Source organism: Toxorhynchites rutilus, chromosome 3, assembly GCF_029784135.1.
Source record: "Toxorhynchites rutilus septentrionalis strain SRP chromosome 3, ASM2978413v1, whole genome shotgun sequence".
Lineage (NCBI taxonomy): Eukaryota > Metazoa > Arthropoda > Insecta > Diptera > Culicidae > Toxorhynchites > Toxorhynchites rutilus.
Window position 1 is genome coordinate 265,868,806 of NC_073746.1, and position 14,910 is coordinate 265,883,715.

General features: G+C 38.5%; 1 protein-coding gene across 1 annotated transcript; it reads right to left on the reverse strand.

The window, feature by feature from the left end:
* Window positions 1-3,590: 3,590 nt before the first annotated feature.
* LOC129778942 (hypoxia up-regulated protein 1) lies at window positions 3,591-7,584 on the reverse strand. Its single transcript, XM_055786132.1, has 3 exons — window positions 7,391-7,584; window positions 6,880-7,225; window positions 3,591-6,488 (listed from the first exon to the last, which is right to left on the reverse strand). Exons 2-3 carry the CDS (start codon window positions 7,221-7,223, stop codon window positions 4,046-4,048), a joined length of 2,787 nt encoding a protein of 928 aa, XP_055642107.1. The 5' UTR covers window positions 7,224-7,225; window positions 7,391-7,584; the 3' UTR covers window positions 3,591-4,045.
* Window positions 7,585-14,910: the final 7,326 nt, after the last annotated feature.

Genomic DNA, 14,910 nt, shown 5'->3' on the forward strand with positions numbered 1-14,910 from the left:
TTTACTGATGGGTCCTCTATGAATGAGTCCACAGGATTTGGAGTGTTCAACGAATTTTTTAGCACCTCACACAGTCTTCAGAATCCTTTCTCAGTGTATATTGCTGAATTGGCAGCAATTCATTGGGCGCTGGACAGCGTCGCCTCACGACCTGTTGAACACTATTACATTGTAACGGATAGTCTTAGCTCTGTCGAAGCTATCCGTTCAGTGAGGCCGGAAAAGCACTCGCCGTACTTCCTTGAGAGAATACGAGAAATTTTGAGTGCTTTATCCAGACGCTGTTATGTCATTACCTTTGTCTGGGTCCCTTCACATTGCTCAATTCCGGGTAATGAGAGGGCTGACTCATTGGCAAAGGTAGGTGCAATTGAAGGCGATATATATCAGCGCCAAATCGCCTTCAATGAATTTTATTCTTTAGTTCGCAAAAATACCATCGCTAACTGGCAAAGCAAGTGGAATGAAGATGAATTGGGCCGGTGGTTTCACTCGATTATCCCAAAGGTTAGCCTCAAACCGTGGTTCAAAAGTCTGGACTTGAGTCGGGACTTTATTCGCACCTTCTCCCGACTCATGTCCAATCACTGTTCGTTAGATGCACTACTCTTCCGTTTCAATCTTGCCAGCAGCAATCTCTGCGTTTGTGGCCAAGGTTATCACGACATCGAGCACGTTGTTTGGTCGTGCGAGGTGTATCTGGTCGCCAGATCGAATTTAGAAAACTCCCGTCGGGCCCGAGGAAGACAGCCCAATGTGCCGGTGAGAGATGTGTTGGCTCGGTTAGACCTTGATTACATGTCCCATATATATGTTTTCCTTAAAGCTATAGATCTTCGTGTGTGATTGCCCCTACATCCTTATACCCTCCTTTCCTTCCTTTGCTGGTAATTCGTCCCCTTGCTATAAATAGTAGAATAAGTTGAAATGTAAATAAACTATAGATATACGAATAGATTTAAGAATTGAGTGCTCATCAACATTGTTACAATTTCCTTATATCCCATCCTTCTCCTAAAAATATGTCACCCTTCTAAACTCGAGTACACCGCGAGTAATCGGTTTTCCACCTTACTAACCATAGATGTAAGAAAATTGTTTATATATATATATATATATATAGTTTTAAAAATATATTTAAGAATTCGGCTCCTTTAAACTTAAGTAACTGAGCCTGTAAAAATAAACGAATTAATAAAAAAAAAACATTGATTATGTAGGGGCCGATACGAGAAGGATTTGCAGTATTTTTAGCGCAAAACACTCTATTCATCGTTTACTTAGTTGAAAAATAATAAAGTTATGATACTTATACCAAGCCATTCCTCGTGATACACATAGCATATTGTAAAATGATGATTTTCTAACCTTTTCAGTGTGGCAAAAGAATACATGAAACCGGGAAATTTGAAGATAAATTCTGATTTTTCTAGAAAACTTGAACGAATTTCATATAAAAAAAACAAAACATCCTCATTTTATTCGCTGCGCCATCTGGTGTAATTTCAACATAAATTCGTCAATTGATTTTGTTTTTGAGATTCGTCAATTGACAATGAATAGAAAGTTTTGCGCTAAAAATACTGTAAATCCTTCTCGTATCGACCCCTACATAACCAATGATATCAGCCAATTTGATATGATATCATTTTCATCGCAATTATCCATAGTATCAATAACCGGTATGCATTATGAAACTTAAAATTTTCGAAGATTATCTATGACTTTGTTCAAATCGCGTGTTAAAACCATCGTAAATATACAAAACTCCAACTTTCTTACCATTACCGATGACATTCAATGGCTGAAATGAATCTAAATTGAAAAAAAAAATTAATAATCACCACCGAATCTAGCTTTTCAGTGCGTAAAATGAACAAACACCCTGGGCCTGATTCTCGAATACACTTCACGGTGGAAACGAAGGCCATGATTCTCGAATACACTTCACGGTGGAAACGAAGGCCCTGATTCTCGAATACACTTCACGGTGGAAACGAAATGAACGGCACGCCATTGAACTACGTTTTACGAGTTAGTGAAGTGTCAAAGATAATGATGAGTTTTCAGGCAGAATGAGCACTTTTCAAATAAATAATCATTAATGAAAATTATCTTCTTCGTATCAAACTGGTATTCAATGTGAGTGGAAAACTTTGTTTTCTTCATGTGGTATAATAATCCCATATAAAAATCTCATCTGTAGATAATTTGATATTATAATGATAAATTTAGGGCCTGATTCCCGAATACACTTCACGGTGGAAACGAAATAAACGGCACGCCATTGAACTACGTTTTACGCGTTAGTGAAGTGTCGAAGATAATGATGAGTTTTCAGGCAGAATGAGCACTTCTCAAATAAAAAATCATTAATGAAAATTGACTTCTTCGTATCAAACTGGTATTCAATGTGAGTGGAAAACTTTGTTTTCTTCATATGATATAATAATCTCACACAAAAATTTCATCTGAAGATAATTTGATATTATAATGATAAATTTAGTGGGAAACTAATCTCGCATCCAGATGTCGACACCGTACCGTTGTCATCGCGAATGCGTTTCATACCGTTTCCACCGTGAAGTGTATTCGTAGTGTATTCGAGAATCAGGCCCGAAATAAACGGCACGCCATTGAACTATGTTTTACGAGTTAGTGAAGTGTCGAAGATAATAATGAGTTTTCAGGCAGAATGAGCACTTTTCAAATAAAAAATCATTAATGAAAATTAAATTCTTCGTATCAAACTGGTATTCAATGTGAGTGGAAAACTTTGTTTTCTTCATGTGATATAATAATCTCATACAAAAATTTTATCTGAAGATAATTTGCTATTATAATGATAAGTTCAGTGGGAAACTAATCTCGTATCAAGATGTCGACACCGTACCGTTGTCATCGCGGATACGTTTCATTCCGTTTCCACCGTGAAGTGTATTCGAGAATCAGGCCCTCAGTGTTCATGTTGAAATACCTTTTTCCATGCCTGCACCACATTTTAATCTTTTATTGCGATATCCGTGGTAACGTTCCCGGACTCCTGCCAGAAGTCGTTGTCGTCCAGCGTCAAGTCTCGTCATTTATTGGGACCCTGACGACACCAACCCTTTTCAGCCGCTCAGACATACCCGGGCTCGACTGACACTTCCACATAAAAATTTCCGTTTTGGTCGGTTGCTAGGACTTCCCGACTCAAGACGCGCGACGATGAGGCCATCTCCCACCTGATCTTCTGCTACACTTTACGATCGCGCAGCCGGAACCAGGCTTCCGTTCGCCGCACTTGCCTTCCTCCAGAAGGGAGAGGATGTTGTAAATTCCGAATCGGCTTTTTTTCCGGCGGACACGAAGTGCCTCACGATGTCCAACTTGTTCGCTCTGGAGTGGAGCTGGCAGTACGAATAAAGCTTCGAGCGTAGTTGCAAATCAACTGATCAGGGGGTCTAAACATTTCTTGTAGAAAGCATACCAGAATTTAAGAAGATGTTGACTCAGTTGACGGGCTTTACAACTATCGATGAGCGAAACGTCTTGTCATCATAGAATCGTAATGGCTTGATTCGGATACAGAAAGTAGACATAGCACATAGGAATCACACTTTTAATATTACTTACTCGGTTGTTCTAACTCAATAATCATCGCATCAGGTTGCTTCTCAGTCGTTTATTTTTATCATACTAACATATTTTTCGTTCCACTTTCTTCCAACTCGACTCCACGTTCTTCCTGTATTTTAGTAACCCACCGAGTGGCAATCATTTAGCGACAATGTATCAAGGAGCTGTTCGTCTCATATATCTATTTTCATACGAATAGAAAACATTGTTCCTACGGAATGGTCAATCACTAGGCCTTATCCTTTGCTGCCCCAATGCTATATCCAGAGCTTTTCAAATTTTAAACAATCCATATCCCAGCTACGGAGAAGATGCAAAACGTGGAACTCAGGATGGGAATTGGTCACGTAAAATAAATACCTAAACTAAAACGAACCGGGCTATAGAGATGAATTCATTTGTGCTACTAATAATGCTGTTTTGTCTACAGTTCTGTATGCTGTTCAGTGTTATTACTCTCCGTTTTACTGGGTTCGATCATCTCTTCGACTGTCTGTTCTTCGCTTGAATTTTCGCTGCTATCATTCGGCGTTTCTTCAGCCGCTTGCTCAACCGGTTCCGCATTATCGGTTGCTTCTTCTGAGCTTTGTTCTTCTCCCCCAGCCTCAGTATCGTTCTTATCCGGTTTCGGTGGAGCAGTTGGTTTAACCTTCGGCCGCCACAGTTTCAATTTGTTAACTAAATACTTTACTTCACGATCTAGCATTGCCATTTTATCCGTAATATCTTTCACTGTCAACCTGACGGGTGCATTCTTGGGAAGTTTTTTCTGCTCTGCCACTTCCGTTCCTTGCCACTCAATGGTTTCCCTGATAATACGATCCAACGTGTCGATTTCGACCTGCGTGAAGACATCCTTCACTGGATTCCCCTCCTTGGTAAAATTTTTCGCCTTGTCCAGGAAACCCTCGGCTCCCGTGATCATCTGTTTCAGCGCACCCAAAGCTTCCGGTCGTTCTTTATGTTCCCAGTGGCGGGCGTAAACCTGATTGGCGACGGCGCGTAACTCTTCCAGCTTATTCTCGTATGTCTCGGCATCAGCATCGGCGCCGTCCTCATACAACCAATCCGAGATCTTCAGGCAGGACGCCCGAATCGAGTCAGATTCTTCCTGAGTAGCGCAGGAGGCGTACTCTTCCTCGTCCAGCTTAACTTGGGCATCGATGACAAAACTTTCCAATGCATTTAGTGCCGTTTCACGGCGCTTCTTGGCTTGATCAATTTCGTTGAGCAGTTTGATTTTTTTGAGTGAATTTTCGAATTCGGTTTCGTCCAGCGGATTAACGTAAACCAACTCTACCTTGAACGGGATGGGTTCTTTGATTGTCACCAGTTTTGGCTTGGTTGCATTTTCCGGCTTCGTATCGTTAGATGAGATGCTTTCTTCGGTTTTGTTACTGTCAACCGGCTTTGTCTCTTTCGTGCCATCCTCTTTAGGAACTTCGTCGGTTGTAGGTTTATCCTCACTGGAATCTCCCGAAAATAGTTTGCTGATTGTGTTACCCAGCTTCTGTAGTGTGCTTTCGTCATCACCATTCACCGTTTTCTCCAGAACTAATTCCACATTTGCCAGTTGGAACAGACCAGAGTCATCCAGCGCGAAATGCGCTTTGATTCCCTTCGACTCTACGTTTTCAGCTTTGTTTGCATCCAACTTTTTCGATACTTCCGTTAGGCTGACTCTGGTTATGTTCAACGAACCCATATTTGCGGTTTCCTCCTTTCCTAAGACGGTCTCTAAATCAGCGTAGTCTACGGAGAATTCGAAGTCGTCGGTATGTTTGTTAAAAGTGATTACCTTTTTCTGGGGGTAGGAATTCATTGCGTTGAATAGTGTTCTTCTAACGAGCCGAGTATTGCCACTTTCACCTTCCCGTTCGAAGACAACTTGAATTGGGAACAATACTGCATCCTTGACTACGAATTTCTTCACCTTGAAGCCGGTTGCGAGATCCGCCGCACGATATACTGCGCCCATACAAGCCGCCTCATCAGCATTTATATTTTTCGCCAATTCTTGTTTGATGTAGGCTTTCAAAACATCTTGTATTTTAGGAACACGCGTGTTACCACCAAACAGTATAACTTGATTAATGATATCCATCGAAAGACCCGAGGAAGAGAGTGCTCGCTCGAGTGGAGCTGTTACCCGTTCGTATAAATCCTTGCAGAGAAGTTCGAACTGTTCACGGGTCACTAGCAGGCGGAAATCTTGTTCATCGAGCAAACCTTCAACCTGTGCGTAGTATTCGGTATTGGCGCTAAGTATATTCTTCAGACGCCCGGCTTCCTTGAACAATTTTGCCATTGCTCTCGGGTTAGTGAACACGTCAGTTTTGGTTTTGCCCATTTTGTTGAACTCTTCACCGAGAAAGTCTCGCAGACGAACCTGCATCTCAAGTCCTCCCAGTGTCCGATCGTAGGCAACTCCAAGCACTTGAACTACCGGTAAAATCTCGCGAGTCACCTTGTCCTTGACAAGCTGGTAGCTAATAACCGATGCCGTAGTCTTGTAGGCGCCCATATCGTAAAATACGAAATATTGAGCCGTTTCATTGAACTCCTTCCGTCTGAAGATGCCGTAGTTTAGTGCCACGGCAGCATAATCGTTAATCAGCTGCAGAACCTTCAGATTGGCAAGTTTAGCAGCCGAGAGCAGCGCCTGCCTTTCAGCCTGTCCGAAAAAAGCGGGAACCACGATAACAGATTCTGTTATAGTTTGACCAGTGGAATCCTCAGCATACTCTTTGGCCACTTGTAGAATTTGTGCCATCAACTCCTCGATGGTGTATTGTTCCTCGCCAATCTTGAATACCACGGTTTTACGCTTTGGATCCGCCACGATATCGTAGTGTGGAAAACGTTTCCTGGAAGAGAACAGATATATTTATTGATATTACTTTCTATTGTTATCGATAAAATACAATTTTCATCAAAGCATCATGAATCAGAATCAACATTTCCGTGTTGATTGAAGATAATAAGCAATTGCCGAAAAAAAGAAATTCGACGGAACAGGTGGAAATTATATCCCATTTCGCTTTGTGCTTTGGATAGCACCATTTAATTTGTATAATTAGTTTTCGAACAGATGGTTGAAAGCGGAAACTACAAACACATGTTGTATAATAAACGAACAGATATTTCTATTTCATTATTCAAGTGAAACAAAAACTAAATTATTGAATGTAGCCCAATTCTGATTGCTATACACGCGTCATACAATTAGTGTGGCTATGCTGACGAAATCACACTTACCTGTACAGTTCCACCATCGGGTTGTCAATCGTTTTGCCTAGCAAATCGATCAGGTAGGCAAAACTGTTCGCAGGAAAACGAACCCCAATCGTTTGGGCATCCTCTCCGACCACTCTATCGCTGCCGCGGAATGCGATCGCTGATGGCGTTTTTCGTTTGGATTCCTTGTTCAGGGCAATCTCCATCGGAACACCCGGTGATACGACACCCACTTTCATCCATTCACTGCCCAGATCCACCGACATGACGGCAGCGCCTGCACTTAGCTGCAGGAAGCATATCAACATCGCGGCTAGAATCCATATGGAACAATATCCACCGAGACAGCTCCACCTAGGCAGCATTTCTGCAGAAAATAAAAACAGCATTAGCAGTAGTCCTACTTACTGCTAGAAAACCCCTTTGAGGTTAACTATCCATTCACCTAGACTAGTTAGAGAATGCAACTTTCACTATCTCGATTCGGCTTTGGAAAAATCAATTTCTTTGCGGCAATAACATCATAACTTACCAGTATGCTAATGGCTCGACACTCAGAAGTTTCCGGCGAAAAAAAATTGGAAAACTACTGTACCTGATCCAACTTTGCCAAAAATTCTTTAATATGTATACAACGTATAGCGACTGCACAATGAATGGAACTGAAATGTTGGTCACCGATGGACTCTACTGACGTGTTTCTTTTCCACTGCCAGACCGAGTCAGTCCGGTCGAGATCTGTCGAAGCAAACGATGTTGTGCGCCTCTAGCGGAATATTGTTGCAACCAAGATAAGTGAAGTGGAAGGCAAGGCGCGTAGAAGTATATCCTAAGGTGGGCCAACTTGCTAAAACCACTCTTCAGCCATCTTGGAAATCTACTGTGTTTTGTTTGTAAACAAAACACAATACGCTAGAGCCGAAGCTCGCTCCTGATCAGTCTGTCTCTTTCACGCTTCAAGGAAATAATTCCCCTTCTGCTTTCTTCCGTACTGTTTTCATATACCGCTCCCCTAACCAACTTAGTGACGAAACGGCCTCACCTAGTACCATAGACCCGTCTTGGTGGAAGGTAAAACGTAATGTCAAAATTGCCGTTCGGACGTATCCCGTAAGTTTTAACTTATTTACATTGATGGTATCCAATCAACACTAAACATTGACTACAGTTTCGCCGGCACGGTTGATTGCCGTTATGAACCAGTACAAAACACAAAGCTGCAAATTATACGCCAGTGGCGGTACCACGATCAAAGCATTCCTTGAATCACATTAGCCGAACCAGCTGGCGGAAGCATATGCATAAAGGTTACTAGGTAACAATTTTCAACGACAACTGTTTATTTATTATACTGCTTCAAATACCTTCGACGAAATCAAATGTAACCATATCAACGTAAGTAATAACATAAACAAATCCAAACTTTTCGTCTTGCCGTTCCTCATACGTCTTTTCTAAATAGTGTAAATTACGAGCCACCTGTTAACCACCTTGGTTGCAACCGAACGTCAATGTTGTCAACAATGATGTCAGATGCAAGGCGCCTAGAAGTATATTCTAAGGTGAAGCCGTTTCGTCAATAAGTAGGTTAGGGGAGCGGTATATGAAAACAGTACGGAAGAAAGCAGATGAGGAATCATTTGCCTGTAGCGTGAAACAGACAGACTGATCACGAATGAGCTTCGGCACTAGACTTCCAATATGGTTGAAGAATGGTTTTAGCAAGTTGGCCCACTTTAGGATATACTTCTAGCCGCCTTGGGTCAGATGTGAAAACCAAGATGTGAGATTAAAAGGTGGCTCGTAAGTTAGGGTACATATACACTGTTTGGCGGAAGCCAAATATTTGACCACAGCAGTGGAACTCCATACAATTTACTCACTAAAAAGTGTCCACATTTTCATCGCTTGTTTACGTGAAGAATATTTTTATTTTCAGGCACACTTGTTTTGAGAGTGTATGGATTTCTAGCTGTCTTGACGCAAGGTGTTTAATGAAGAATGATAAGATGGGAAGGTTTATATAAACATGTTTATAATTACATAAGTTTATTCAAATATTGATATTGCCCTTCTTTAACTATTCAGTACAATTTTATCAAAATTTGGAAGAGAAATTAATGTTTTAATAATGTTTTTTTTCAATTTTTTTTTTGAGATGGTTATTAAAAATCCATACTTACCTTTGCATTATTATTTATCTCCCATTATTTGTTAATTTTTGCTGCTTTTCGTTCTTTGACCTATCATTTGACAAAAGGTTTAAAATTGCGACAAGATAGAAATTTGGTGTGAAAGAGCGAATTGTGGAAAATTTTGTAAGCTTTATAATTAAAATTTCTCTGTAGTATTTATTTTCTGAGTTTGTTTGAATGACCGATTGAATTTGATTTATAGAAGATTAAGATTTCATTTGATATGTCGATTTTTGAAATCGACTCAATGGTTGAAAAGTTATGACGTTTTGGAAGAAATCTTACTTAATCAGCAAATGGACCCAGTGGCATGTGCTGTACACAAAAGTCGTCTCCATTCACATGAATATTATATTTCTTTTCCAATTCTTAACTTTCAAACTTATTTCAAGGATCATGTTGATCATATCTTTCTATTAATCCGCAAACATGCCTAGTAGTAACTTAAAAAACCAAACTCATAAACGACAAAAAGAGTCGTCGTTTGTATAATTTTATATATTTATTACAGTTTCACAGTACACATTCGCTTATTGGCGCTTTTTTAGTTGGAGTGCTTTTTAATTGGTGGTTCGCTAGTTGGAGCACGTGCCAATCAAAAAGCAGTCATCATAATTGTATGTCAGTTTTACTCTGTTGTTCCAATGCCATTTTTATTGAAGGGCCTGTTACACTTAAGAAATTAAGGCACAGTATTGCAGTATTAGATTTTCGTGAAATTGGTAGCATGTTTTCGTTATGTTAAAACATCGAACCTGTATTATTTTTTTTGGGTGATTCGATTTTTTCACTTTTCCCAAAAATGACTTTTATCAAAAACTCATAACTTTTGAACCACTAAGCCGATTCAGATGATCGACACATCAAATTGAATTAAAATTAAAATATTTTTTTGGAAAAATATCAAACTTGCAAGAAATTTGAATTTTGTTTTCGTAATTATTGATTGTATCCATTTTTCATTGTTTACATGGTTTTGGGACCAATTTTCAATATTTTTTCTTGAAAACTGAGGATTTTTTACACATTTATATTTTTTACTCAAAACCAGATGTGTTCTTTTTTCTTTTTTGAGTTATAATTTTAACCGAGATGATCGATATATCAAATTAAAGCCAATGAGCTAAAATTTTTTGGAAAACTGTTGCACACTAACACATTAAAAAATCAGAGATGTGTTCTTTTTTGTTCTTGACCTATGATTTTTCAAAGTTAACATGTTTTTAAGCTTCCTTCGACCATCCTATGCGACTAGACTATATATAGGTATATGCGAATAGAATTCGCTTTTTTCAAGTGTGAAATTATTGACTTCAATTAACTATGTCGATTATCTGAATCGGTTCAGTAGATCAAAAGTTATGATTTTTTGAAAAACGTAATTTTTGGAAAAAGGAGAAAAATGATTTTTCAAACCATCGGTTGAATTTGAAAAATCATAATTTAAAAACGAAAAAGAACACATTTTGGATAAGTCTAGTATTTTTTCAAAAAAGACTAGCTAAATGGCCAATTTTATGTGTCGATCATCTGTTCAGTAATTCAAAACATATGAATTTTTGAAAAAAGTTATTTATGGAAAAAAGAGAAAAAACTAGATTTTTCGAATCTCTCTATAATGGAATGGGATCTAATATTTTGCGATAAGGAACAAAACTACCAATTTACACGAAAATCTGAGAACCACTATATCGGTTTGGCATGGAATATATATAACACTAAAAAAATATAGTTTGGCGTCAATTTCCCCGGCAATTAAAAAGCTGATTAGGGGCTGTCCACATACCACGTGGACAACATTAGGGGAGGGGGTAGGAGTTACGAAAATGTCCACGCTTGTCCACGGCCAGGGGGGAGGAGGTTTAGATAATGTCCACGTGGAATCGGTAAATATTTATTCTATAATTTATTCCAATCAGTAATAGAGACCCATGGATTCCGTCAGCACAAAGACTCCCAAAGACACAAAAAATGTTGGAATCTTTGTAGTATGGAAAATCACGACGTAAGTGCGGGTTCCGATTCAGCTTGATGACAAAACTGCTTCGTTTCTATTTTTCGAAATCTCTACAGGTTTTCCGAAAACTGAAACGAACAAAAAAAAAATCTTCCATATTTGCAGTGGCAAATTTGCAGTTTCCATATTTGCAGTAGTGTAGATTCAAAGAACATATCCGATGTTTGATGTAAAAATGGAAAACAAACTACAAAATATCAATAATCGCAAGTATCTAATCTCTCTCTAGAGATGCAAAACGAGTTCATTGAAATCCTGATGGGTCATGTAAAGTTGGAAATAGTTTTGTATGATAATAGATCGTCGAAACAATATGGGATTATGTTCGACAGTACTCCTGGTTGCATCGCGTAATTTTCGAATATTTGAAATTGTCCCACACGTCAAGATTGAAAATGGTATGGTCTATGTAAAACAATTTTTGTTTAGATGGGGAATTAGACTGCTGATTTGGGTAACGACCTCCTTCATCAACTGTGGTTTTTTGCGTCTTCTTCAAGATCCACTTGACGAGAACCCACTATCTCTCTATGGAGCTCTGAGGTTTTGTGACGATTGTAATCTTCGATCACCACAATCACGTTCGTTACGGCATACAATTCCATCGCCTTTAATTCACGATTCAGCCGAAAAGACTATTCAACGATTACGGGTTTGCTGCTGAAAGGAAAATTCGTCATCAGATAAACAAGCTAGGCGGAAGAACTAGATTAAAAATGACTAAAAAAAAAAGGCGTGAATGCTGGAGAACTTTGTCGTTTTCATCGGAAATACAAGAGCGGTCAAAGTCGTCCAAAGAAGTAGCCGAAATTTTTGAAGCAATTCAAGCTCGCATGTTATTAATATCTGACAGTGAACTAAAAACGTCGATTCTGCAACTGGAAAATTAATTTCAGAAAGTGAGTTTTTGTAAGAGGTACCAATATTCCGTAGGTATTTGAATGCCCCTGAACTCACGTGGACGATACCAATCATTGGACTAGTAAAAATCACAATGATATCTTTCAAGATACGCTATCTATAGTGTTAAAAAACACAAAAAAAAACTTGATAACAAGGGTTGACTGGAGGGATGACAACCAAGACATCCGTCTCGGGTGTCATCCGGTCACGCTACACCACTGCGTAGGTGGACGGACCGTATCTCTGGAGATCTATTTCTTGCAATGATGTTTTTTTTATTGATATTTAGTAATTTCATAATATAATTCTATTAGGTTGTATGAAAAGTTCATGTTGCTACTGATGACAATCAAATCGAGACATTTATCACGATTAATCCTCGGTACACGAAACATGTATTAGTAGATTTGCTACAGTTCACTAAAACCACCGTTCATGAATACCTGATGAAGCATGGGTAAGAAAAGCGCTTTAGTGTATGGACTACCTATTAACCCATATTCTGGATTCCGATCGGATTTAACATATCGTAATCCGAACGAGATCATTTGCATACTGCAATCCAAGGTTGCATTATTTCTACAACCCGATGGGATTTGACTCGATCAGATTAAAGAATGCGACATGGTGCTAATTTCAAATCTAATCGGATTCCGGAACGCATCTCAATGTGCAATTCGTTTCATAAACGCAACGCAAAAATATATTTGTAGCGAATTATGAAGGGCAAATCAATCACAATTATGTTGAGTTAAAGGAATCTTGCGAATTGAACTCCAAAGCAGGGTTTCGCCTGAAGGAAGTCATGGTCTGGGTCTGGTGGGACTGGAAGCAAATCTGTGTTATGAGCTTTTACCAAGCCACTAATCTCGATGAATTCCAACTAGGATTGGGCGCTCTTGGATCGATGTTCAGAAGATCGATCTTTTTTTCTCTTATTTCCGATTTTTTGGGTCAATTCTTTGTACTCAAAAAATGACGAAAATCGATCTTTTTTTCGATTTTTCCGATCTTTTTGATTGTAGTTTTTTTTGTAGATTAGTTTTTCATTGAACATTGATTTCAATCTCATCCAAGACCACCTGACAAATTTCATAAATATTTAAAATTTCAAGGTCGTAAATTTATGATATGGCTGTTTTGTAAGTTTGGTCATTACAAAACAAGTGATCACAAATTATATTAACACCATCAGATTAACACATTGCGATCCGCTCACGAGTTTTCTCGTGTTTCGCGTTTCGTCTGTTACGGATGGATCACGAAATAACCCGTGTTTTCTACCCTTGAAGGTTAAATCCTTGGTTTGCCAAGAATCTAACAAGGCCTACTACCGATGGCTCATCTTCGTCTCATCTACATCGAAGGAAACGATCTCATTCGTGGAATCTGAACAAATGAAGCGTTCAAGTTTGCCTCAAAACGCGCGGTCCTTAATATGTTAACAAGGCTAGCAGTGAAAATTGTGAAGAAAACGGATGACATCGGGTCTAGCTGAAGCGTTCTTTTCTAGACCTGAGATTAATACAGTAAACATTCACTAACTATGCGAAAAGGGAAAACCAGTTATCGGCATTCGCGTTTTAATTGGTCCGGCATGTTAAACGTCAAATAAAATCGAGGGGAACTTCAATAAATTGTTTGATTCGCGTTGATCATGAAATTGGATAAACATAAAGATTCCAATGGAAGTTTCGCACTGAGTGCGACAACAGGTATGAAATGTAATTTGAGGAAATCATTTTTCTGTAATTTAATGAACGTTTTTGTTATGCGAAAATAATGTCAATTTTCATAACATTTCAAATTACATTCGAATGCCCCTCACAGCAAATCTTCCATTTGAATATGGCGTCGATTGTTTACGAAATTCTGCTTTTTAACTGGTCCAAGGACCAGCGAATATATATGTAATATGGATTATATGAATAAAACATGGAATAGAAAGTAGAAATAAAAAAAAATAAGTTGAAATAAAATTTAAGCGAAAAAATAGAATTTTCTTGATTTTTTTCCCAAAAACTGTAGGAATGTCCACGTGGACAACAGAGGAAGGGGTATAAGAAATGTTCACGCTTATCATGCTTTTTCGTGCGTTTTCTGTCCACGTGGTATGTGGACAGCCCCTTACTAGAAACTTATGTTATATATATATATATATATATATATAACGCGTAGTCATATATATATATATATATATATATATATATATATATATATATATATATATATATATATATATATATATATATATATATATATTTCTTGCCACAAATCGTTGCCACTTTTTTCTCTCATGTTCCACTTCTCTTCTCTGATTTGACCCTTTTTTGACAGATACAATTTGTTCAACATGTACTGATAAAGTGTTTTCGACATAAGACACAGTCAAGACAAGCATATATTTTGCATATATGCCTAAAATATTGTTTAGATCTGTTTTGCGAACCGGTCGATGCATGGCTTGGTTACCTTAAATATTTCAAATGTCAAATTTCTAGTAAAAATCACAATGATATCTTTCAAGATACGCTATCTATAGTGTTAAAAAACACAAAAAAAAACTTGATAACAAGGGTTGACTGGAGGGATGACAACCAAGACATCCGTCTCGGGTGTCATCCGGTCACGCTACACCACTGCGTAGGTGGACGGACCGTATCTCTGGAGATCTATTTCTTGCAATGATGTTTTTTTTATTGATATTTAGTAATTTCATAATATAATTCTATTAGGTTGTATGAAAAGTTCATGTTGCTACTGATGACAATCAAATCGAGACATTTATCACGATTAATCCTCGGTACACGAAACATGTATTAGTAGATTTGCTACAGTTCACTAAAACCACCGTTCATGAATACCTGATGAAGCATGGGTAAGAAAAGCGCTTTAGTGTATGGACTACCTATTAACCCATATTCTGGATTCCGATCG

Excerpts from the sequence above, each read along its gene's own strand:
- LOC129778942 (XM_055786132.1), bottom strand. The coding sequence starts at position 7,223 with ATGCTGCCTAGGTGGAGCTGTCTCGGTGGATATTGTTCCATATGGATT. Across the intron at positions 6,489-6,879 it reads CCGATGGTGGAACTGTACAG|GAAACGTTTTCCACACTACG; the intron begins GTAAGTGTGATT and ends GTTCTCTTCCAG.